This window comes from Lipotes vexillifer, unplaced genomic scaffold, assembly GCF_000442215.2.
Source record: "Lipotes vexillifer unplaced genomic scaffold, Lipotes_vexillifer_v1.1 scaffold657, whole genome shotgun sequence".
In the NCBI taxonomy this organism is placed as follows: Eukaryota; Metazoa; Chordata; class Mammalia; order Artiodactyla; family Lipotidae; genus Lipotes; species Lipotes vexillifer.
The window spans coordinates 366,294-391,184 of NW_006774518.1; the positions used below are offsets into that span (position 1 = coordinate 366,294).

Here is a 24,891-nt window from a genome sequence, read left to right on the forward strand (position 1 = left end):
TTCTTCTCTTGGTCCCATTCTGACTTTGCCACAAAGAAAGGTCTCTCTGTGCCAGGAGGACAGTGAGGATAACTAGGTCCAGCTGGAGGCCCAGATTCCAGATATAGGAGGTAGTGTGAAACAGGATCCTGACATCCCCTTCACTTCCCCTCCCCTGCCTAATGCCCTGGAGAAATTTTCCATCATACACAAGTTATGCATTCCTAACCTTGGGTGACTCTCCCCTTCTCCCACCAAGTTTTCTTCCATCATCACTATCTCTCCCATCTCCAGTTTATGTCTGTGTGAGCATGTGAGCCTGTCCACACATGTAAATTGTCATGTATTTATGTTGATCGTTGTGTAGTGTGCAGGTTGCCTTGGAATGATGGTGTAGGTGGGTGGGTAGGCTCACTGTGCTTGGGTGTAAATGTAACGATGATGGCAGATGTGAAAGGCAGGTGTGGGAAAGGGATGTGTCTTTGTTTGTAGAGGAGGTGTGTTTTATGCCTCATCAGGAAGAAGTGTATATAATGCTGAAAGTTTCTAGTGTGCTTAAACAGGAGTGGTGGGTGTAAAGTAAAGCAATATATAAGCCCAGGAAGCAATAGTATATACAGCAATAATGTCTCTATTTATAGCCCAATTGTGGGCCGTTCCCTTATTTGCAACCCCACACATCCTTGGCTGAGAAATGCCCTTAGGTGTTCTTTGTTTGGTGTCTGTGTAAGACTTGTCCCAACTTTTCTTAAGAGGTTATAAATTCATATGTGGGATTTGAAGGAGTGTATGCCTGTCTCAAAATCTTGGGGTGATCCAGCCAGTGTATGTATACTATATGTGCATTTTTTAGTTCTGCATTTTCATCTTTCATTTATCAAGATTATTGAACAACTAGTACATGCAAGGCACCCTGCTAGGCTCTATGGAAGACACAAAGACATGTGTGACACAGCCTTTAATGGAAGAGGTCATACATGTTCTCATCCTGTGCACCAGGCATAATATGATCTGGTACAAAGCTCTGTGGCAGATGCATTTCAAATGCATGGAGACAGCTTTGGTCCCTTCATGCTCCCTGACTCTAATGCTACCCGTCTTATCACTAAATCCCGGTAATCTTATGCTAGGAATGTCTCTTATAGCCACCCCTTCTTGTGTTCCCTGTGTCATAGCCCATTTCAGGCCCTTTCCTCCTACCCAAATCTCTCCAATAGAATCCTGTCTCTGCCTCAGTGTTTCCCCATCCAGAGCATACTCCTTGTCCCACTCAGTTCCCAGCTTTGAACTTGCCCTCCTTTGATGTCATTCCATGACCCACAAGCTCCACAGTCTAGAGTCAAACCCAGTCCCCTGGCCTGACAGCTAAGCTCTCCTCACTGCCTAATTCCTTTCCAGCCATCGTCACTTCCCACTGTTGTCGAACCCAGATTTGCGTGCCTGATGCACAGTGAGGCCAAACAAACCGAAACATTGGGTTTGGGGCAGAGAAAGGTTTATTGCAAACGCCAAGCAAAAAGAACAGGTGGCTCTTGCTCAAAAACCCCAAACTCCCTGATGGTTTTCAGGGAAGAGTTTTTAAAGGCAAAATTTGGATCCTCAAGGACTATGTCATTCTTTTAAAGGTTGTGCCCTGCCCCCTTCCCTCCTGTTTATGATGAGGATGAGAAGTTGCCAAAAACTGCAAGTGCCAGGGCAGAGCAATTTAAGCAGAGGACCTAAGGTGAGAAAGAGCTTGGCAAGTCCTGGGAACTGAAAGGAGGAGGCCCTGGGTGGCTGGAGCACAGCACAAGAGGAGAAGAGGGGTAAAAATGAGTTTGGAGAGGAAGAAATGAGATTTTGAAGATACTGTTATGGAACAAGTTCATGTGCCCAGTGCACAGTGAGACCAAATAAACTGAAACGTCGGAGTTCGGAGCAGAGAAAGGTTTATTGCAGGGCCAAGCAAGGAGAATGGGTGGCTTGTGCTCAAAAACCCCCAAACTCCCTGACAGTTTTTTGGGGAAAAGATTTTATAGGTAAAATTTGGGGTGTGTGACTTTCTTCTGATTGGTTGGTGGTGAGGTAACAGGGTGGTGCTCCAGGAATCTAGTAATCAGCCTGAAGTTACCATCCTCCAACTGAGTGAGGGACTTAGTTCCTGTAGAAGGACTCAAAGATATATTGTCATGTATATCCCTTGAGGAGGAACCAGGCCCCTGCTTTATCTGCACCATTCTTTTTTTTTTTTTTAAGTTTTTGGCTGCGCTCATGCACAGCATTCGGATCTTCCCGGATCAAACCCGCGGCCCCCTGCAGTAGAAGCTCAGCCTTAACCACTGGACCACCAAGGAAGTCCTGCACTATTGTTTCTTGACTACTCCTGTTTCTGCATTCCCTTCCTTCCCTAATCAGCAACTGTTTGAATCTACCCTTTGGAACCCAGGGAAGGTCTAGGAGGGACGCGGAAAGGCTTTGGTACCCAGGAGGGCCCCACAGGGTCCTGCTGGGTTTCACCACTACTCCATTACGGGAAACTTGTCCTGAGATTGTTTTTCTTGTGATTCCCCAAACACATCCTGTACTTTTCCAGCTCAAGGCCTTTGCTGATTCCATTCTCTTTCTCAGTCATCTTCCACATCTGACTCTGTGGTATCCCACCCACCATTTAAGGTCATCTCAAATGCCATTCTTCCCTGATGCCTCATGTGATTGATTAGACAGACAGGAATAGCAGCTCTATTGGGTTCCCCTTATACTTAGTCTTCCATTTTCTTAGAACCTGATGTGTTTGCTTTAGATAAAGCACTTGGCTCTCTCAGCAGCATACATGCTGAAACCTACCTCAGTACTCAACAGTACCTTTTAACAGGGTGTCTGGCCCTGTTGAGTCCTCAAAAGATGTTAAATTCTGTGTCCATGAGCAGCTTTCTCTAAGGCAGTTATGAAAATGTGTCAATTCTCTCTTGTGTTATTATCATTACCACAACATTTGCATAATGTCTCACAGTTTAAATGTTCTTCACATAAACTTAAATCCAGATGGCTGCTAACTTCTCACCTTTGTATTTTGTGGTCCTCTGCTCCAGCCATGTATGAACATTTCTGCACATTGCTCGGTTGCCCCTGTGCAGTCTCTGCACCTTTGTTCTGTGTGGGTGTGATGTGCATATTGAAGGAGAGCAGAATATGCCACCCCAAAATGTGCCACTTTGGCATGTGAATTATTTGGAGCTGAAGGAAATCAAGACCCCGCAGACAACTGCCTAAATAGTTTAGATAGGGGGCCTGGCCCAGAGATAGCTTTCACGTGAAAGACTTACCTGCTTAGCAGGGCAAACACCTAATTAGCAAACATCTGCTCTTCTCACCCTCCTGTGAATTACCCACCTCTCCTTCAAGCCCCAGGCCTCTTTCCCATTCCTTAGCTCAAGATGGCATGTAAGCCTCAATTGCCCGACTGACTGCCTTTGAGTCTCCAGTCTTCGTGGGCTCCTGTAAGTATGCTCCTGTAAGTATTCTCCTGTTAATCTGTCCTATGTCTAATTATTAGACCAGCCAAAGAAACTAGAAGGAAAGGAGAAATTTTTCCGCCTCTACAATGTGGTGTGTGTGTGTGTGTGTGTGCTTGTGTGTGTGTGTGTGTGTGTGTGTGCTAAAGCAGGCAGGGTTGTGTCTGTGTGTGCTAGGGTGTTCATTTCTCTTAGGCATCTTGGCTATTTCTGTAGTGACTTCTAGGCTGTGTGTTTTCTGTGTTCCTACAAACTTGTGAATGTGCACCTGTAACTGTGGTTCCTTGACTTTGCTGGGTCAGTATTGTAGTAGGATGGGCAGACTTCCTTATGTAAGCCTTCCTGCCTCTCCAGAGATGGGGCTTGTGGCTGAACCTTCTCAAACTGTCTGTGAGCCCCTCTCCAGCAGCCACATGTCCCGACATGTGCCCGCAGTCCGGAATTTTACCCGCCTCCACTCACAAATCACACACTCACGACACACACTTAGGTGCCTACGGTTGTACTGGCCAAGTCTCCACCCCCTCCCTTTGCTTAAACTTCGGAATTTCCAGCCGACCGGCCAACCGCTCCCAGCAGCGGGTGGAGTTGAGAAGGACCCGCCCAGTTCTCGGGGTACAAAACTAGCTCTGCAGGACTGCGCGGCCACTTGTCCTTCAGCTCTGCGCACAATGTGCCACTCTCGAAGCTCCCTCCCCACCATGACCGTCCTGCGGGCTCCGACCCCGGTCCCCTCCACAAGCCCGGGACCCCAACGGGGCTCCGGCCCCGAGATCTTCACCTTCGACCCTCTCCCGGAGACCGCGGTGGCCCCCGCTGCGCGCCCCAGCGCCTCCCGCGGGCACCGAAAGCGCAGCCGTAGGGTCCTCTACCCACGAGTGGTGAGTGTCGCCGAAGTGGACAGCCCGGGGGAAGAGCAGGGCGAACCGCCGAGCAGGGGCCCCGACCTGACCTGTTGCCTTTGTTATCTCCCCACAGGTCCGGCGTCAGCTGCCAGTTGAGGATCCGAACCCTGCCAAAAGGCTGCTCTTTCTCCTGCTCACCATCATCTTCTGCCAGATCCTGATGGCTGAAGAGGGTGTGTCGACACCCCTGGTCCCGGAGGACACCCCCAGCGCGCAGTCCCCCGCGCCCACCGTTGTGCCCCCGGTCCTCGAGCCCCTTAATCTGACCTCGGAGCCCTCGGACTACGCTTTGGACCTCAGCACTTTTCTCCAGCAACACCCTGCCGCCTTCTAACCGGACTCTCCACACCCCCAGAAGAATCTGAAAAGCCAAGAAACACTGGGTGTACCTGGTGGGAGAAAGAGCGTATCCCAAACTGGGACTCCCTAGGCAACTCGCACTCAGAACACTACAGCAGAGATGACAGCCCGAGCCTGGGAGAGACAGGCACCGACACGCCGGGGCTAGGCCGGGTGGCAGGAGAGCGTCGTTATTTCTCATTGCTCCTAATAATATTTATATGTATTTATGTATGTCCCCCTAGGTGATGGAGGGGTGTATGTAATATTTATTTTAACTTATGCAGGAGTGCGAGATGTGCTCCTTGCTGCAAATGCAGATCTCTGGGTATTTATTGGGCTCTGGGGGATTGGTGGAGGCCGGCGCCCAGAGCTGAGCGAGGCTGGGAAGAGGGATGGAGGAAACCCGGGTCCGAGAAGGCGCCCGGGCTGGGAGTCAAGGACGGTGGTGGGTCGTAGTAGGTTTAGCGGGTGACATACTCAGCCCTCCAGCATCTCAACTCGCGGGTCTACTGTGTGAGGCTTCGGCGGACCGTTGAGAATAAGGTCCTTGGCCTTCGATCTCCTCGAAGTTGCCCCCAAGGGGTGGCTGCGGGGTCGATGGGCTGTCAGGAGGCGGCTATGGGGTCGCCCGGTATGTTCTGTGAACACAAATAAACTTGATTTACCGTCAGCAGTCATGTGAGTGTCTCTTTGCAAGCCATGGTCCCCCCATTCCTCATGGCCTTCAAGCGCCTGGGCCGGAGGAGCCGCGGCCAAGTCACCAGCGGGCGCTCCTCCCCGGGCCCCTGAGCCCCTTTTTCCCGAGTCACGGAACCCAGCATCCGGTAATCGGATGCTGTCGTACGTTGCCCAGTCTGCGGTTTTCCCAGTTAGTTCTCGTGGGGCAAATCCGAGGTGAGTCAATCTCCCTTGCCCGGGGTGCCAGACCCACTGAGGTCACGTCCCATGGGGCGGGGCGTGGAGCGGCCTGGGCAGGGCTCCGGACCCCGGAGGGGCGGCGAATTGGGGTCCGCCCCATCCGACCCCGGGCTGGCTCGGCATCCCCGGTGAGCCAGGGCCCGGGCGGGCTGCGGACTGGAGCGCGGCCTGCTGGGAAAGGGGCGGGCCGAGGGGGCGGTGGGAGGTTGGTCCGCCGCGGGGGCGGGGTCGCGTCTGCCGCAGCCACAGGGTGCGGCCTGGTTGGGGGCAAGGGCGCCAGCGCGGGCGCAGCTTCCAGGCAGGCTGTGCGCGAGCGGCCCCTGCTCACAGGTCCCCTGCGCGTCCCCGCCCTGCCCCGGACCCCGGCCAGGCCGCTGCCCGCGTCCGGGAAGGTAGGTGGGGGGTGGGGTGGGGAGATGGAGTCGGGCTATGGAGGAGCAGGGACGGTGGCGCAAGGGTCTGGGGGTCTACAAGGGCCGGGAGAGCTTTATCAGATAAGGGAGAAACCGTCGTCACTGAAGGTGGGGTGCGGCAAGGGGCTGGGAGTCGCTGGGTGACTGCGAAATTTCACAGAGTAAAGCCTTAGCGGATCCGTGGGCGCGGAAGGGACGGGGCCGCATTGTCTGTAGGCGGGGCGGGACTGACAGGAAAGCGAAAGGGTTCACTCCTGTGGACTCCACAGTGCCCCTTGCTATCAGCAAAGGCTTTCTCTCCCCCTCCTCCAGCTCCAGCCTGAGCCATGTTTTTCACCTGTGGCCCAAACGAGGCCATGGTGGTCTCCGGTAAGTATTGTTCTCTGCTCAGCCAGTGACCCCCAAGTCCCCAAAGAGGTCCCTTGCCCCTCTCCCCACCAGCTCCCCAGCACCAGACCTTCTGTCCACCCTACCCCCATGGCTGCAAGCCACCCACTTGTGGTGATTCCCTGCCTCTATCCTTCCAAGGCCTACACTGCCCGCCGCTCCTGCCAGCGCCCAGATTTCTTCGTGGGGATTGCTCCCCCCTCCCTTCCCCAGTTGTCTTCCACATTCCAGCTCCACCGTGGCCACCGGCCACCACAGCTCATTGCCTCCTCACCTTGCAGGTTTCTGCCGGAGCCCCCCAGTTATGGTGGCTGGAGGACGTGTCTTTGTCCTGCCCTGCATCCAGCAAATCCAGAGGTAGGTTGAACAAGAGAACTAGGGAAAGGGAACCCCCGTTTTCTCTCTTTTCTCCTTTTCACACTGTCCACCCCTTCTTTTTCCCCTAGGATCTCTCTCAACACACTGACCCTCAATGTCAAGAGTGAAAAGGTTTACACTCGCCATGGGGTCCCCATCTCAGTCACTGGCATTGCCCAGGTGAGGCTTTCAGAGCCTTTCCTCCAAAGTCCACTCCCCCATCACCTTCTTTGTCCCCAGACATTAAGAATCTTCTGACCATGGCCTTCCCTACCTCTTCCTATGGAGAAATTTCTCTGCTAGTCTCAGCTTCTCCAGGGATCCCCAAGGCACTTGACTCTCCCAGCTTCCTCCCTGTCTTCATGAAACCTTCACCACACCCTCCCTAACCCTATTCTGGCTACAGGTGAAAATTCAGGGCCAGAATAAGGAAATGTTGGCAGCTGCCTGCCAGATGTTCCTGGGCAAGACGGAGGCTGAGATTGCCCACATCGCACTGGAGACGCTGGAGGGCCACCAGAGGGCTATTATGGCCCACATGACTGTGGAGGTGGGCCTGAGGGCAGGGAAAGATCTGGAAGGGGTGCCAGAGTGAGAGGGGCCTAAGGATCGAGCTAGTCTGTAGGAGACCGTGGTCAGAGGATCTGAGAGCTTACGTTCCTTCTTCCCTCCATCGTGTTATCCTAGGAAATCTATAAGGACAGGCAGAAATTCTCAGAGCAAGTTTTCAAAGTGGCCTCCTCAGACCTGGTCAACATGGGCATCAGCGTGGTCAGCTACACCCTGAAGGACATTCACGACGATCAGGTAAACCTAGGCAGTTGCTTCTCCCCGCTTTCCTGCTCCCATCTGTTAAACCTTCCCGAGGACTGTGATATCTGCAACTCTCCCACAGGACTATTTGCACTCCTTGGGGAAGGCTCGAACAGCTCAAGTCCAAAAAGATGCTCGGATTGGGGAAGCGGAGGCCAAGAGAGACGCTGGGATCCGGGTGAGAGATCTGGGGGTTGCTTGGTCTCCATGGGCTTATTGTGCACCTGGTGGAATAGGGGATGGCGTGGGGGCTGGTGGAGCAGGGTTGGCAGAGGATATAAATGAGGCCGGGCCTGGGGTGAAGACAGAGGAGCTTGGTGGAGATCAGGCTGTCTCCCTGGGGCCTTCCTCTCCCTACTCTGACTCCCTGCCTGATCTCTGCATGGACAGGAGGCCAAAGCCAAGCAAGAAAAGGTGTCTGCTCAGTACCTGAGTGAGATCGAGATGGCCAAGGCGCAGAGGGACTACGAGCTCAAGAAGGCTGCATATGACATTGAGGTCAACACCCGCCGAGCACAGGCTGACCTGGCCTATCAGCTTCAGGTCAGAGCCCCTATGCTGGCCTGGTGGCCAGGCTGGACTTCACTCCCTCCCCGTTCTTCTCAGGCCACCACTCTCTCTCATATTCTAACTCTGATCCCCTTATTCTGGCCCTCCATTTCTGACCCAGCTCCTCCTTATGAGGAAGATTTAAAAGACCTAAACGTTTCAGCTGAAAAGCAAAGAAAAGGCCTAGAAAGGATGCGCTCTATAGGGCTGATCACGGGCTTGAGGCAGGTTGTGCCCTGTACCAGGGCACCTGGATGAGGGGGTGAACCAGAGCTAAGATCCAACCATGCTCCACATTGGGCCTGGGTGAATGGGTCTGCATCCACCCAGAGGAAGGGGTGCCTTTTTCTAATTTGCACAGGGGTACTCCATGGGCCCACAGCAGCCCTGGTGATCACAGAAGTGTGTGAGGAAGGAAAACGTGGGCTTTGAATCCCACAAAATGAGACATGGGGGCCCTTGAAAATGCAGGGAGGTGTAGTCGATCCTCATCATTTGTGGATCCCATATCTGAGAATTTGCCTCATCACTAAAATTTATTGGTTACCTCAGAACCAGTATTTTTTGTACTGATGACCATTTGCAAACATGTGCAGAGTGGATAAAAATTTGAGTTGCCTGATATGTGCTTCCCAGTTGAGGTTGAACAAGAAGATGTTCTGCCTTCTTGTTTCGGCTCATACTGTAAACAGTGTCATTTTCATAGTATATTCACTGCCACATTTTTTGCACTTTTGTGGGTTTTTTTGGTGATTTCACAGTTTAAAATGTCCCCAAATGTAGTGCTGAAGTGCCGTCTAGTGTTCCTAATTGCAAGAAGGCTCTGATGTGCCTGATGGAGAAGATATGTGTGTTAGATAAGCTTCTTTTAGGCATGAGTTACAGTGCTGCTGGCCATGAGTTCATTGTTAGTGAATCAACAGATATGTTACATATGGTGTCTTTAAGCAGAAACACATAAAACAAGGATATATAGGACTTCCCTGGCGGTCCAGTGGTTAAGACTCCGTGCTTCCACTGCAGGTGGTGTGGGTTCTATCCCTGGTCGGGGAACTAAGACCCCACATGCTGCACATCTTGGCCAAAAAAAAAAAAAAAAAAAAAAAAAAAGGATACATATTGTTCTATCTGTTATGACCAGAGGCTCACAGGAACCTATACCTGTATTTCCCTTAGGAACAAAATAAGTGTTTTGTTAATTCAGTATTCATGGCTGCTTTATAAAACAGAACTACCATAAATAATGAGAATCAACTGTACTCTGAGACCTTTACCCAAAGTGTAGCAATATTATGAAATTCATTTTTGCGAAAAGTTGGTACAGGGTGAAATTATGAAATGCAACACATCTTTAGTTATGACGTTAAATCCCTGGATGGCTTGACAGGTACCTGAGTGTGGCATAGTACTTTGCTACTCAAAGTGTGGTCTGCCTCCCAGCAACATCAGTATCCCTGGGGAGCTTGTTAGAAATACAAAATCTGAGGCTCCAGCCCAACTGACCAAGTCAGAATCGGTATTTTAACAAAATCCCTAGGTGATTCATGTATTGATAGACATTGGAGTTTGAGAAGCATTAACATAGTGGAAAACACCAGCTTGGGTGGGACTTAACCCACCCAAGGATAAGGTCCTTAATCTTCTTCTCAACATGGCTCTCCTTGTCTGCACATCAAAGAGTTGGGCTGGTTTGGGTTCTGTTCAGCTTTTATTAGTTCCTCATTTTGTGCCAGCCAGGCTTTGTGCTAGGTGCTGGGGAAATAAGGATTTACTCAACAGGTATCTGTTAAATGCCTGTTATGTGCCAGGCATTGTTTTGGAGGTGAGTATATAAGTATGAATGAGACAGAATAAGATTCCTGCCCTCATGGAGCTTTACATTATAATACACAAAACCACTAATAAGCAAATAACCTTCACTGGCTCTAATTACATGAAGTGCTATGAAAGAAATACATAGGTGGTACTTTACTGGGGGGATACTCTATTAGGTTGGGGGTGATCAGAGAAAGCTTCGGTGAGGAAGTGATACATGAGATAAACCCTGAAGATGAGAAAGAGCCAATGATGTAAAGAGTTGTGGGCCAAGAACATTCTAGTCCAGTGCTGTTCAAATAGAACTTTCTGAAATGATGGAAATGCTCTATATCTGTGCTGTGATGTTGAGCACTTGTAATGTGGCTTGTGTGACTGAGGAGCTGAATTTTTAAATTTTTTATTTTGATTTAAATAGCTATATGTGGCAAGTGACTAGGCAGGGGACTGGCACATGCAAAGACCCTGATGTAGCAAAGAGCTCGGTGTGTCCAGGAACAGAAAGGAGGTTTCTGATCCAGTATGGCTGGTGTGCTGTGAGTAGGGAGAGGCAGGCGGGACCAGGTTTCCTAGGGTTCAAGTGGCCGTGATGGAGACTTAGAAGATTCAAAGCACAATGGGAAGCTATTAGAGAACTTTAAGCAGAGAGGTGCTCTGGTCTAATTTACATTTTCACAAGGATCAGTACAGCTGTTATGTGAAGAATTGATTGTCAAAAGAGAAGAGAAGGGGGCTTCCCTGGTGGCGCAGTGGTTAAGAATCTGCCTGCCAACACAGGGCACACGCATTGGAGCTCTGGTGCGGGAAGATCCCACATGTCGTGGAGCAACTAAGCCCGTGCGCCACAACTACTGAGCCTGTGCCCTAGAGCCCGTGAACCACAACTACTAAAGCCCGCGCGCCTAGAGCCCATGCTCCACAACAAGAGAGGCCACCGCAGTGAGAAGCCCACGCACCGCAATGAAGAATAACCCCTACTCGCTGCAACCAGAACAGCAACGAAGACCCAACGCAGCCAAAAATAAATAAATTAAATTAAAAAATTTTTAAAAAAAAAGAGGAAGCAGGGAGATGAGTTAGAAGGTTTTTCAAAGATGATGGACTGCATAAACGCAGCTAATTGCACTCCCTCTTAAAACCTCACTAAATCCACATAAGGTGATTAAAAAAAAAAAAAAGATGGAGAGAATAGGAACAGAAGCAACAGAAACCATAGCATCATTTTGGACGCTGGAAAGCCGTGGTAATTGACCAAGGAGGTCTGAGACAGCTGAGCCCAAAGCTGCAGGGAAGAAAACAATGAAATGATCTGAGGCTCAGGAGCTGGCAGCACCAGGGGCCTCTGGAGCTGTGATGAAGACTCAAGAAATAAGGAGAAACAGGTGAAAAGTGACTTCTCAGAGCTCTCTGGCTCCCTGCCTCTGGGTAATGCTCCCTTCTCTGCCCCAGTAGACTTCTGGAGGTTTATTATCTGATGAGAGTAAACCGGAGGGCATGACCTGGGGCCAGGCAGACACAAGTGAGGGCCTAAGTACTTAACCAGTAACAGGCCTGAAGAGGCTGTCTGCCTTTTTTATTTTTTATTTATTTATTTTTTTGCGGTACGCAGGCCTCTCACTGCTGTGGCCTCTCCCGTTGCGGAGCACAGGCTCCGGACGTGCAGGTTCAGCGACCATGGCTCACGGGCCCAGCTGCTCCGCGGCATGTGGGATCTTCCCGGACTGGGGCACGAACCCGTGTCCCCTGCATCGGCAGGCGGACTCTCAACCACTGCGCCACCAGGGAAGCCCCTGTCTGCCTATTGAATACTGAATAGTGACCACTTCCCCTAACCACTCACCCCACATGGCTCTCAGAACCCCCATCTTCCAAAGAAGAGATCAGAAGACTGCTCTGGGGAACATGACCAATCCAACATGAAAGACTTGAAGATCCTGAATCTGAGGTTCCTCAGCAGATGAACTGCCTAGGTCAGCCTAGATTGAAGCTGAAAGCCAACGAGCCTCACCCACATACCCAGAGTTTCCCTTCAGTGTTTCAGACCTTCCTCCCTGTGAGCAGACAAGCAAGGAATCCCTGACATATGGGGGATCCTGCAACATGGAAGACAGGCCAAAATCACAAGCAGAGGAAAGCAATTTGAAGGATACATACTATGCAGGGAGAAGAAAGCTTAAAAAAAAATTAATACCCTCATTGATAAGAGAGTAATTCACATCTAGGAAATCAGAACATAGAAAACAAAAAAGAGCTTTTAGAAATTAATAAAGTGGAAGAACTGAAAAAAACATAGTGGAAGAGAAATTCTAATAAATTTCCCAGAAAATACAAGACAGGTGGAAAAATTAGGAAAGAATATTAGAGGCCAGCCCAGGAGACCCAACAGAACAAAGAAAACAGAAGGAAGTCATCAGTGAAAAGATTCAGACATGTTTATGTGACTTTCTGGATTGGTCCACCAAGTGCCCAAAACAGTGAATGAAAAACATCTACCTTGAAGAACATCACTGTGAAATTTCAGAACACTGAGAATAAAGAAAAGAACTAAAAGCTTCCAGAGAGAATGAACAGATCTCAAGCAAAGGGTCAGGCATCAGAATGACTTCAGATTTCTCAAGAAGCTAGAATACCCTGGAACAATGCCTTAAAAATTCTGGTGGAAGATTAATAACAACCTAGTAACCTGTACTCAACCTAATCGTCATTCAAATAGAAGAGTGGAGTGAAAATCTTAGAGAAGCAAGATCTGAAAAAACTTATTGCCCACATACTCTTTCCTTTTTTTTAAAAAAAATAATTAATTTTTGGCTGCATTGGGTCTTCGTTGCTGCATGTGGGTTTTCTCTAGTTGCAGTGAGCGGGGACCACTCTTCATTGCGGTGCGCGGGCTTCTCATTGCGGTGGCTTCTCTTATTGCGGGAGCACGGGCTCTAGGCGCGTGGGCTTCAGTAGTTGCGGCTCACAGGCTCTAGAGCGCAGCTCAGTAGTTGTGGCGCATGGGCTTAGTTGCTCCGCAGCATGTGGGATCTTCCCAGACTACGGATCGAACCCGTGTCCCCTGCATTGGCAGGCGGATTCTTAATCACTGCGCCACCAGGGAAGTCCCCCACATACTCTTTCTGAGGGAGCTGCCAGAGGTTGAGTCTGAAGAAGAGAGAGAAGGAGGGGTGGGTAGGCTCCAACACAGGAACACCGTGATGCTGCATATGGGGGCCAAGAGCAACTAGTCCAGTTTGGAACAGGTTTGAACTTTTAGGGTCAAAGACAGTACAGGGTGCCACATCCAGAAGCACCCTTCCTCTGGAGTGAACAGATGGGTGTTCACTGTAAAGGCAGGGGCACCATCTCTTGTGTTGATGAGCCCCACAGGGGAGATGGTGCACATCTGAGCCAGAGCAATGAGGCAAGAAGTGTGTTCCTCCCCCGAACCTATCCTCACTGACATCTTGGCAAGAGCCTTCTGATCCCTCTACTCTACAAGGGATAAGAAAATGAAATCTGCCTAAGTAAGAGGAACTCTATGTATACATGTTCTTGTAGTTGCTTACAGTATCCCGGGAAGGATACACGACAAGCTGCTCACGGTGGTTGTTTCAGGGAAAGTGAACCAACCAGGTGGCTTGAGAAATAGGTGGGAGGAAACCTATCACTGTTTACTTTTTTTTAAAATTTGGACCACATACAAAAGACAAAAATGACACACACACAGCCCCCAAAAAGAAAGTTGGTGAGAGAGAAAAAAAAAAAGTTGGTGAGAGAACTTTTCAGTAGTTGACAGTGGCTGACACTAAGGTAACCGCCACACAGATGGAGAGAAGTGCATGGATTTGAGCATGACTGGAGGTGGAGGATGGCCACCATGCACTCAGTGCCCACCAGGTGTTCATACTCTAGAGGGAGACTTGGTGGAGAAACAAGGTGATAGGAGTTCAGTGGAGGGATACTTCACCTGGCCTGAGGGAGAATTGCTGGGTTCCAGTGCTGTCCAGCCCTGAAGCTGAAACTACGTGGGGAACAGCCCTAACTGTTGATATTGGCTTTGATAGGAAAGATCAGGCCACCCCCCATCGCTCCTCAGGCCATGCCTTGGATCTGTATGGGAAATGGACTCCCTCGGGCAGGCTGAGCCCACTGGGGCCGCCTTCATGTGCCTGCTCTATTTTTTTCTTTAATTTTTTTGAATTGACACAGTATCGTCTTTTTTTTAAAGTAATTATTTATTTTTGGCTGCGTTGGGTCTTCGTTGCTGTGTGCAGGCTTTCTCTAGTTGCGGCGAGTGGGGGCTACTCTTCATTGCGGTGCGCGAGTTTCTCATTGCGGTGGCTTCTCTTGTTGCAGAGCACGGGCTCTAGGTGCGTGGGCTACAGTGGTTGTGGCCAAGGCACATGGGATCTTCCCGGATCAGGGCTCAAACCCGTGTCCCCTGCATTGGCAGGTGGATTCTTAACCACTGCGCCACCAGGGAAGTCCCCCTGCTCTATTTTTACATCCCGCCCGGGAGCCCTGGCCCTAGCTTCCCTGCCTGCTTCCTGGCCGCTTGCTCTTCAGCTCTGACTCTGAGCATCCCTCCTTCCCAGGTGGCCAAGACGAAGCAGCAGATCGAGGAGCAGCGGGTCCAGGTGCAGGTGGTGGAGCGGGCCCAGCAGGTGGCAGTGCAGGAGCAGGAGATCGCCCGCCGGGAGAAGGAGCTGGAGGCCCGCGTGCGGAAGCCGGCGGAAGCCGAGCGCTACAAGCTGGAACACCTAGCAGCGGCAGAGAAGTAAACACCCCTTCCTGGCCCCCTGCAGCTCCTTCACCACCTGGGCGCCCCCAGACGAATTGCTGAGGCTTTCTTTACCTGTACTCCTCCTGTGCAGTCTTTCTCCCAGGGCAAGGGCTCTTCCTCAGCTCCTCCCTCCACTCCCTTCTCTGCCCAGGTCCCAGCTGATCATGCAGGCAGAGGCAGAAGCCGAGTCTGTGCGGGTGAGTTAGCAGATGGCTCTTGCCGGCTTGTGGAGGGAGTGGGATTGTGCTGGGATTGGGCTGGGATTTCTTGTCCTTGACAACCGCCATCAGTACCCCAGGCGACCTGTACCCTCCACAGATGCGTGGGGAAGCCGAGGCCTTTGCCATAGGGGCCCGAGCCCGGGCCGAGGCTGAGCAGATGGCCAAGAAGGCAGAGGCGTTCCAGCTGTACCAGGAGGCTGCTCAGTTGGACATGCTGCTGGAGAAGCTGCCCCAGGTCTGGGGGTCGTGTGGACAAAAGCAGAGGAGGAACAGGATGAGGGAATGAGGGGTGGGGGAAATGAGGGGCTGGGGGAGAACCAGGCTAGGGGCCATAAATTCAGGGTGAGAATTACAAGCCAGTGACCAGAGTGAGGAATGGTGATCCTCACAAAAGTGAAGGACAAGGATCTTAAAACCCAGAGTAAGGAGTCTTAGGATGGGTGTGGTCAGACCACAAGTGCTGAGTGGGCATCTTACCTACCAGGTGGCAGAGGAGATCAGTGGTCCCTTGACCTCGGCCAATAAGATCACACTGGTGTCCAGTGGAAGTGGGGCCATGGGGGCGGCCAAAGTGACCGGGGAAGTGATGGACATCCTGAGCCACCTGCCAGAGAGCATGGAGAGACTCACAGGCGTTAGCATCTCCCAGGTGAGGGTTTCTAGGGCGGGGGCTGTGGAGCCGAATCACCAGGTTCTTATGGCATGTGATGCAGCGGGCCTAGCATGGGGCCAGCACCCAGGAGGCCTGGGGGGCCGCTGACGTTTATTAATTGCCTTCTGTGTGCCAGACACAGGGCTAAGCTTCTACACAAATGGTTTAAAATTTTTTTTAAATCAAACTTCCTTTGGAGTATATGGGATTTTACAAAGTAAGGAAACTGAACTTCCAGTTTAGCCCACGTCATACAGCTGGTGAAGCTGGGCTTCAAACCCAGGCCAGCTATGTCTGGAGCCTGTGCTCTTGGTCACCCCACTAGTAGAAGGAACTAGCTGCAGCCTGTTGAAAATTAATTCCAGGGCATATCACTGCTTTTCTTGGTGCCTGTTTATTCACCTGTAGATTATGGTAGAGATCAGAGAGTAGGACCTACAGCCAGACTGTTTTGGTGTGAATCGTAGCCCCAGTGCATGCTAACTGTGACCTTGGACAAGTTAATCTCTGCACCTGTTTCTTCACCTTAAAACTGGGTTAATAAAAGTAACTACCCTGTTGAATTGTTAAGGGGATTAAATGAGTAGATATTTGCAGTGTTTAGAACAGTGCCTAGCATGTAGTAAGTACTATATAAGTGTGTTAAAGGACTTCCCTGGCAGTCCGGTGGTTAATACTCCACATTCCCAATGCAGGGGGTGTGGGTTCGATCCCTGGTAGGGAACTAAGATCCCGCATTCTGCACAGCCAAAACAACAACAAAAACAAAGAGTGTGTTAAATAAAAAATGCATATATAAATAAAAGCACCAGACTGAATCAGTGACCTTCGAGCTGGGTTCCTTGGAGTCTCCTTGAGGTCTGCAGTGGATAATTGGGAGCTAAGGAGGGCCTGTGCAAGCAGGGATCTGGCTCCCTTCACCCCTTTGCAGTAATTCATTATTATACAAGAATCCAAATGACTGCTTGGCAAAGGGGGTGAGGTAGGGTACCAGAAAAAACTAGAATACTCATGGAAGTATGCATCCTCCCTGCAGCCTGTTCACCCAGATGGGATCCTGGGAGAGCAGGGCACCTGTTTCCCAGTCATCACTGTTGTCTTTTGCCAGGTGAACCACAAGCCTCTGAGAACAGCCTGAGCCCTCGACCTTCACGATGCCCAGCCTCATAACTCAAGTTGCCTGAATGGTCCCAATACTGCATGCGCTTCAGCTGGCTCCCCAAGCATATCCTTTGACAGCGGAGTTCTACCGCTTCTCTCCTCGCCAGAAAGTCCGTCCCTTGCCTTGGAAGGGAAGGGTTGCTCCCTTTTCCAGCCCCATACTGCAGAGACTGCCAGTCCCATGCCAGCCTTCTGATGATCCCACCCCCAATTTATTTAACTTAATCTACTGTCTGAGCCTGTTGTCCAGAATTCTTCCTTGACCAAGGCTTGAGGGGCGGTCTGCAGGTTCTCAACTTCGTCAAATAAACTGCTATTAATAAGTACTGATACTTATGAACAGTTAATATAGCAGAACTAATTCAAAATGAATGCTAGAATGTAGCTTTTGCCTTTGCCTTCAATAGGCTTTTTACAATGGGAGAGGCAGTAGTTACTTGTATGTTGTTATTAATCCCTCTCCCAACCCTGAAGTTGGTTATCGTCGGCAAAGGGTGCTGAAGTGGAAGCAGTATCAATAACTGCATTCGTCCCTAGAATTACTGAAAATATGGCCAAGGGAAATTGTTACATTTGTTAAATTTCCAAGGTAGCTTTGAGACTATTGTGCTCCTTGAAGCATGAGGTATTAGATGAACAGTTTAGAATGGGACCATGGTGTGACGTCCCCCACTAGTGATTTTTTGCCTTAGGCTGAGAAAATCCACAGGATTATAGAAATCAGCGTTAACCATAACAGAAAGGAACCCTGGATGCACTGTGCATTCGAGATTCTTCTGGAGCACTGTTGAAAACAGACTGCTGGGGTCCAACCCATTCTGGTTCAGTACATCTGGGCAGGATTGTTCAAGGGGATGCTGATCTTGCAACCACTTGACGTTCATCTCAGTTCCCTTTTCTGTCCCTAGATCCTGCATCTGGGCCTGTGCCTACCCCAGTTACTAAGACAGGTACAGGTGGTGGGTACCAGGGATTAAGGTGTAAGGATATTCTTCTCATTAGTTTATAGGAAGTACAATGTATTATATAACTGAACTTGAGCCCCATGCCTCCACCAGCAATCTTTCCCTGAATGAGCACACATCTCGCAACTTTTTTTTTCAATTCCCGTTTATTTTTGGCTCTTGGGGCAATGTCATCTTTTCAATATGAAAAAAAGCAGCAAGTTCAACACAATAGAAATCTGAAGTGTAGAATAGGACAAAACCAAGGGTAGGGGGGAAGGCAGTAGCAAAAGTAAGAGATGAGGTGTTGCCAAAGGATGGAGAGTGTCCTGCCCCCTCTCTGGGGAATGACATTTAGGTAGTAGCACATAGCTTTCCATATAGGTACAGAAGGGCTGATAGTCATTTTTTTCTGTAAGAAAAGATAGGGCTGCGGGGGGGCTTTCTGGAGGCTTAGAGACTAGTCTTCCTTGCTCCTCTTGACCCCCTTTTCTGACCAGGGAAAAGGAAGGAATCCAACATTACGAGGGAGGTGAAGTGGAAGAGGGGAGGATACCCCCCTTGACAGGGTGGTGGCCAGAACCTTGCAAAGGAAATAGCTCAGGACAGAGCTTGCAGGGAGATTGAAAATGGAGATAATACTGTTAACACCTCCCCAGAAGCTGAGAGGAGCAGAGATACCTGGAAACTAGGACTTCCAATAGCCTGGATGCCCCTCTCCAAAGCCCCACCCCTTCCCAGTAGGGACTTCTACCTGCTGCTTCGTTTCCTTTCCCCCCGGGCTACCACATGGGCCTAGGATGGCAGTCATCTATCCGGGTTATCAGCACATGGTTCTGAATGGGATTTGATGAGACCCAGCTTCTTGAGAGTTTATCTTGAAAACAGAGAGGTAAATGTTAACTGGACAGATGGGAGGAGTGGGCACCAGAAGGAAATACAGGGTTACCCAGAATGGCAGAAATCTAGGTTCCCCAGAGTGGAAAGAGAGAGGAGACATTCAACAAACAACAGATATTTATTGAGCGCCTATTATGTGCCAGGCACTGTTCTAGAACCCCCCCCCGCAAAAAAAAGAGGCAGAAAACGCAAATTCTGAGGGAGAGGAAAGGGGCAGCTGAGGAAGAAGGCGGAGGGGACTGAGAAGCCTGAGGTGGTGGGGACTCGGCCTTAGGCCTCCTCTTCGGCCTCCTCACCGAAATCCTCCTCCTCTTCTGCGGTGGCATCCTGGTACTGCTGGTACTCGGAGACGAGGTCGTTCATGTTGCTCTCAGCCTCGGTGAACTCCATCTCGTCCATGCCCTCACCTGTGTACCAGTGGAGGAAGGCCTTCCGGCGGAACATGGCAGTGAACTGCTCTGAGATGCGCTTGAACAGCTCCTGGATGGCTGTGCTGTTTCCAATGAAGGTGACCGCCATCTTGAGGCCACGGGGTGGGATGTCGCAGACGGCCGTCTTGACATTGTTGGGGATCCATTCCACGAAGTAGCTGCTGTTCTTGTTCTGCACGTTGAGCATCTGCTCATCGACCTCCTTCATGGACATCCGCCCACGGAAGACAGCAGCCACGGTGAGGTACCGGCCATGGCGGGGGTCACAGGCAGCCATCATGTTCTTGGCATCGAAGACCTGCTGGGTGAGCTCCGGCACAGTGAGGGCCCGATACTGCTGGCTTCCACGGCTGGTTAGAGGAGCAAAGCCAGGCATGAAAAAGTGGAGACGTGGGAAGGGCACCATGTTGACTGCCAGCTTGCGGAGGTCAGCATTGAGCTGGCCAGGGAAGCGGAGGCAGGTGGTGACACCACTCATGGTGGCCGAGACGAGGTGGTTCAGGTCCCCGTAGGTTGGCGTGGTCAGCTTGAGGGTGCGGAAGCAGATGTCATAAAGGGCCTCGTTGTCAATGCAGTAGGTCTCATCAGTGTTCTCCACCAGCTGATGGACGGAGAGGGTGGCATTGTAGGGCTCAACCACAGTGTCGGACACTTTGGGTGAGGGCACCACACTGAAGGTGTTCATGATGCGGTCAGGATACTCTTCACGAATCTTGCTGATGAGCAAGGTGCCCATTCCAGAGCCTGTGCCCCCGCCCAGTGAGTGGGTCAGCTGGAAGCCCTGCAGGCAGTCACAGCTCTCGGCCTCCTTCCGAACCACATCCAGGACCGAGTCGACCAGCTCGGCCCCCTCTGTATAGTGGCCCTTGGCCCAGTTGTTGCCTGCCCCAGACTGACCTGCAATGGGGTCAGAAGGCAAGCTTGGTTAGTAAAGTGTGGAAGATACATGGCCACATTTCTACTTTTCAACTTTTGGAGTAATGCCAGTGGATGTATCTTCTCTCCCTCCCCCGTGGTACACCTGTCGCCCCCCCATTTACTATTTAAAGCAGTCACTACCTCTATCCTCCATTACATTTCAAAACACAGCCCTGTATAAGTTCTTCAGTACAATCATTTCCTAACTCTTGCTGCACCCAAATAACTTGAACAAGTATCTACTATTGTCTGTGTAGCTCACCAAAAACAAAGTTGTCTGGTCTGAAGATCTGACCAAAAGGCCCTGAGCGAACAGAGTCCATGGTCCCGGGTTCTAGATCCACCAAGATAGCACGAGGAACATATTTGCCACCTACAGGGAATAAAGTAGCGTTGTAAAAACACCGACATATAGGTAAATATTTTGGGGCTGGGAGGCAGCCGGGGACCCAAACTTGTGATTCCAGGAACTGCCACCAGGTGGCAGCAGAGCCACTTTTGAGCCCCGATGGGGGAAATGAAGAAAGGGCTCCAAAGGGAGAGAATGGATTCATTCAAAGGGGAGAAAGGGTTTCCCAGGGAGGCAGAGACCCCAGAGAAGTGGGAGTGATGGGACCCGTGATTCACGGCCTCCTGCCCTCACCTGTGGCTTCATTGTAGTACACGGAGATGCGGTCCAGCTGCAGGTCGCTATCCCCATGATAGGTGCCGGTGGGGTCGATACCATGTTCATCGCTGATCACCTCCCAGAACTGCCGGGGGAGAGCAACGGGTCCTCAACAGCTCAGGTTCCAGCCAATTATACGCCCTCTACCGCCATTTTAATTCCAGATACGCCTGTGGCGGGCCCTCCCCTAGGGCCTGGCACTCCTGCCTGCCACACCCTTCCCCTAAACACCTGCACACGCGGGAAAACTGCAGCTTTCACTGCTTGGGATGTGAGATGCTGTGGAAGGTCCCGGCGATCGCAGGCACCGAGGTGGGTAGATGGAGGCGGCCGACTTGCTCGGAGAAGCGCACTTCCCCGCCCCCACCTTTGCAGGGCACAAAGAGCTGGGGGCCGGAGAAAGGAGCCACTGCCGCAGGCGCCCACCCCGCCCTGCACGTGACCGCGGCGCAGGCGCGCGCCTAGGCGCCGACAAAGGGAGGCGCCGCGCGTGGGCGGGGCCGGAGCGCGAATTCCGCGCGGTAAGGGCGGGACTTGGCTCGGGCTCGCGCGCCCCCAGCGGGCTGGCCCGGCCGCATTGTCCCAGCGCGCCAGGGCGCCCGGGTCCCGCCCTTCTGCTCTAACGTAGCAGCCGCGCTTCCTCCCCGCCCCTCCCCCGCTACAGGGTAACCGCGCGCAAAGAAAAAAAAAAACCTCCCCTCTGGCCTCGGAATTTTATTTCTTCTCTAGCTTTTAATTTTAACCCCCTTGCTTTAAATGAGGTTCTTCTTCCTTTGTCCTACTCTTTGGCCCTGAGGAGCCCTTTTAAAAAAAGCACTCCCCCTTTCCCCTCGCTCTTTCTCCATATCTGTTCACGCCCTAAAAGGGTCTCGGTTAAGGGCAAATGAAAGAAACTGAAACTAGTCCAGCACATATTAGCCTTCCATGCACGAAAAACTGGGGAACCGCCCCTTGAGGATCGCGGGTGCCCGGAGACACCTGATCTTTTGTAAAGGATATCGCGTACTGCAGCCCACCCTGGCGCATCGCGTCCCCTCATTTGGATCTGACCTCTCTGCAGCTGCCCGCCAGCCTCGCCCCTTCCCCCTCCAGCTCAGCCCTCCGAAGCCCCGCCAAAGGGGATGCACATGGGGAAAACCTCATCTCGCTTTGTCTCGGGCCGTTTCCGCATCTCCCTCGCTCCCCTGTCCTCGGACCGTTAGCAGATGCCCTTTTAAAGTAAAATTTTACAGAAACTCGGTTTTCCCGCCCCCTAAACCTGAAGGGTGCTTTTAACAGCTTCCCCAAAATAAGCCTGCCAAGAAAAATTCCATTTTTCAAAAGCAAATCCCAGCTTTGCATAATACAAACGTGTATTATATAGACATACAACTTTTAAGTCTGACTAAGAATGGAGGATGCGAATGTCCCAGAGCCATTCGTCATAATTTACCTGGATTTTTTTCTTCTCAAAAATAAATATAGTCAAAAGAGGTTAAAAATCCTTACCTTGGCACCGATCTGATTGCCACACTGACCGGCCTGGATGTGCACGATTTCCCTCATTTTTAAAACTTATTGTAATCTTTTTGCTCGCCTCACAAGTGTGTACGGGGCAAGAAAATGATATGTAATTAGTTTTTCTCTGCTGCTGGTCGCAGGCTGGAAGGATGGGACGGGGCCCAGAGGCCGGAGCAGCGAGGTCCGAACTCGGCGGCAGGAAGGTTCTGAGAGGGAGAAAGGAGAGGGGAGGGCGCGGGAGGAAAGGCGGGCAGGGCGGGGCGCGCGTGCGCGGGGGCCGGGAGGCGGGAGAACGCGCCCCGTGAGGCGGTGGAGAGACAAAGCCTCACCGAGGCTGGCCCTGATTAGTCCGTGCTGGTCATGTATCAGACGTCCATTGGTCCCTGATCGGCGGGACGAGCGCAGTCCTCCCTGGGAGTTGTAGTCCTCTATTGTTGTCCGCGCTGCAAAATGAAAGAACAAATGGGTGGGTACTGGGTATGGGGGTTTTGGTTTGGGAGTTTTTAATGAAAAATGACCTTGCGTAAGGGTTCCTTCCTCTATGCCTGACTCTTCTGATATAAAAAGAGAGTAGTTTACGGATACAGAAATTGGGAACCCGGGGGTGCCAGGCGTTGGAAGGTGGAGGGGGGGCACGCCCTGAAAGCTCCCCGCTGCGGTAGCTCTTGGGAAGACAGGACTGCTTAGCTCAGCGAGAACTGGGGAGAAATGCGGCATCCTGATCTGCTATCTAACAGCTGGTCCTTTGGTGACCCAAGGCATGAACTTCAGTAAACTGCTGCTCCCCCAGATACCTCAGGAAGAAGGAGGGGATTGCCCTCCTGCTATTTCCTTGGGAGTTTTCTAATGATAATGTTTAGAAACAAAATTGCAGCAAGGGCTTTTCAAGATAGAGAAGTAATTGTGTGAACGGTATTGTTCAAGAATAAGTTGAATGGTTTAGAGAAGTTGATATGCTAGAAGTGTCTGTTCATGTGGGGGGTCTGGGCCTTAGAGCAGCGTTTAACACACTGTATTGTCCAGCGGAGAACTATGGGGTGAGATACCTGATAGAATTTCAGTGTCTTCCAGCCTGCCTCTCTAGACACTGATGAAGTCAGTGTTTTTTCAGTTCACTGATTTCACTGACTAGGTGGCTGGCCATTGCAACCTTCCAGGAGCCTCAGGATTGAAATAAAAGGGGTAGGGAGGTGATGGAGGAAAAACTGGATGAGCTGAAGTCTGAGTGGCATGTTTCATCTCGGGGATTAATTCAACTTGAGAGATACTAAGTGTCCACCAAACCAGGAGCTAGGGATACAAAAATGATTAAGAAGTAGCTCACTGTTCTCCAGGATCTTGCAATTTCGTGAGAAGTGTATAAACAATAATTGCGTGTGGTAAGCACTGTGATAAAGGACATGTTATATCAAGGTCATCATTGTTAATTCACATTGGATTCAACACACATTTCTCAGTCGTTTTATAAATAAAAGAACAAGTTGTGTAAGACCCGTCTACCCACTTAAAATAGAATGTTCATGTTTTACGGCACGATCACAATGAAAATTATTACATATTTTGTGGTAGTGAAGAGAGTTCAGGATTTACAACTAGGGAACTGGTTTCAATTTGTCTCTACCTTACATTAGTTGTAGGCAAGTTATCGGCAGAGCTCCGATTCTTTCTATAAAACCTATTTCTGCCTATTGTAGTCAGAATGAAGTGAGATAAGAATGCAAAAGGTCTTCCTAAATTATTCATGTCAAATTATTATTCTTGTCTTAGTATGACATTTAATGAAATAAATGATATTTATCATCCTTGAACCCTTCAAAGACCTCGGTCAGTCTTCAAGATGGTTAACGAAACAGTTCTGTTTGCCTAGGGATATTTACTGTTGGAGAATGACCTCAAAGTGTCCATCAGGAATGTATTCTCAGAGAGGAAATGACATGACTTCAAGACGAGCTAACTCTTAAGAAAATGAAATTCCATTGCAATGAGTCCTCGAGCGCCACGCCTACGGGATATTTTCCAAACTGCAGCCTTCAGCCACGACTGCAAACCGCAACCCATTTTCATTTCTCATGAGTCAGCGGACACCATGTCTGGGAGGACCGGGGAAGGACGCTCTGGCCGCACTAGATGCTTGGGGCGATGACTATGGTAAGCCCCTCTATCCGTTGCTGGCGGCCAGACTCTGTGGTCGCGATTTGGAAATCTGCGCGGGAAGTGGGCGGTGCGGTGAAGCGGCAGTGGGTTGTCCTCTGGAGCTGCCCAATTGAGGTGCGCTATTCTGTGCGCCTTCGGCGACCTCTGATTACAGCTTCAGCCAACTGATCTCAGCTTCCCCGGAGAAGCCGCCCCTTTGAGCTGTAAGGGGGCGGGGACGGGGCGGGGCTCTGGCTGTGCCTCCGATTTGGCGGCTTGCTCTGTCGGCGTGCAGCCGGGCTGTGAAAGACAGCGGCAGGAGCCAATCAGCGAATCTGCCCCCGCCCCGCTCAGGCACTCGCGCCACCCCGGTCGCGGCCGTTACTGGTGGCGCGCGCGGGGACTCTAAGTAGGTGAGTTCTGGGGGGCCTCGCCCAAGGCTCCCCGGGTGACATCTTGGTTTTCCCCGGTGGGCGGGAGGGGCGTGCCTTGGGTACGACTGGGAGGAGGATACTTGGAAATTTGCTTCTCGGATTATAATACTCATCCTTACCTGACGCTCCTCCCTGACCTTAGGTATGAAGACACAGGGAGCCGTTGGGCTAGGAGGGAACCCATGGGCTGTAGGGA

At 51.0% G+C, this 24,891-nt stretch overlaps 3 protein-coding genes across 5 annotated transcripts; 2 read left to right on the top strand and 1 right to left on the bottom strand.

The window, feature by feature from the left end:
• The first annotated feature begins 4,121 nt into the window (after positions 1–4,121).
• IER3 (immediate early response 3) lies at positions 4,122–5,387 on the top strand. Its single transcript, XM_007449187.1, has 2 exons — positions 4,122–4,351; positions 4,449–5,387. Exons 1-2 carry the CDS (start codon positions 4,142–4,144, stop codon positions 4,707–4,709), a joined length of 471 nt encoding a protein of 156 aa, XP_007449249.1. The 5' UTR covers positions 4,122–4,141; the 3' UTR covers positions 4,710–5,387.
• Positions 5,388–5,867: 480 nt separating this feature from the next.
• FLOT1 (flotillin 1) lies at positions 5,868–17,104 on the top strand. Of its 2 annotated transcripts, none has more exons than XM_007449189.1 (12): positions 5,868–6,027; positions 6,361–6,417; positions 6,717–6,792; positions 6,882–6,972; positions 7,480–7,599; positions 7,688–7,783; positions 7,996–8,148; positions 14,547–14,728; positions 14,886–14,931; positions 15,053–15,190; positions 15,440–15,604; positions 16,716–16,810. In XM_007449189.1, the coding sequence occupies exons 2-12, from the start codon at positions 6,375–6,377 to the stop codon at positions 16,743–16,745; spliced, it is 1,140 nt and encodes a 379-aa protein (XP_007449251.1). In that variant the 5' UTR covers positions 5,868–6,027; positions 6,361–6,374; the 3' UTR covers positions 16,746–16,810. The 2 variants fall into 2 exon arrangements, with proteins under 2 accessions (XP_007449251.1, XP_007449250.1); XM_007449188.1 differs by lacking the exon at positions 5,868–6,027 and adding an exon at positions 7,199–7,342 and having other exon boundaries at positions 6,212–6,417; positions 16,716–17,104.
• Positions 17,105–17,864: 760 nt separating this feature from the next.
• TUBB (tubulin beta class I) lies at positions 17,865–22,373 on the bottom strand. 2 transcript variants are annotated; one of them, XM_007449191.1, is made up of 4 exons: positions 22,117–22,373; positions 20,605–20,713; positions 20,224–20,334; positions 17,865–19,940 (listed from the first exon to the last, which is right to left on the bottom strand). In XM_007449191.1, the coding sequence occupies exons 1-4, from the start codon at positions 22,171–22,173 to the stop codon at positions 18,883–18,885; spliced, it is 1,335 nt and encodes a 444-aa protein (XP_007449253.1). In that variant the 5' UTR covers positions 22,174–22,373; the 3' UTR covers positions 17,865–18,882. The 2 variants fall into 2 exon arrangements, with proteins under 2 accessions (XP_007449253.1, XP_007449252.1); XM_007449190.1 differs by having other exon boundaries at positions 18,718–19,940; positions 20,599–20,713; positions 22,117–22,173.
• Between the last annotated feature and the right edge of the window lie 2,518 nt (positions 22,374–24,891).

Coding starts and splice junctions, on each gene's coding strand:
- FLOT1 (XM_007449188.1), top strand. CDS start 6,375: ATGTTTTTCACCTGTGGCCCAAACGAGGCCATGGTGGTCTCCG. Junction 6,793..6,881: donor TGCATCCAGCAAATCCAGAG/GTAGGTTGAACA, acceptor TTTTTCCCCTAG/GATCTCTCTCAACACACTGA. Junction 7,343..7,479: donor TGGCCCACATGACTGTGGAG/GTGGGCCTGAGG, acceptor GTGTTATCCTAG/GAAATCTATAAGGACAGGCA.
- IER3 (XM_007449187.1), top strand. CDS start 4,142: ATGTGCCACTCTCGAAGCTCCCTCCCCACCATGACCGTCCTGCGGGCT. Junction 4,352..4,448: donor GGGTCCTCTACCCACGAGTG/GTGAGTGTCGCC, acceptor ATCTCCCCACAG/GTCCGGCGTCAGCTGCCAGT.
- TUBB (XM_007449190.1), bottom strand. CDS start 22,173: ATGAGGGAAATCGTGCACATCCAGGCCGGTCAGTGTGGCAATCAGATC. Junction 20,335..20,598: donor CAATGAAGCCACAGGTGAGG/GCAGGAGGCCGT, acceptor TATTCCCTGTAG/GTGGCAAATATGTTCCTCGT. Junction 19,941..20,223: donor ACCAGACAACTTTGTTTTTG/GTGAGCTACACA, acceptor ACCCCATTGCAG/GTCAGTCTGGGGCAGGCAAC.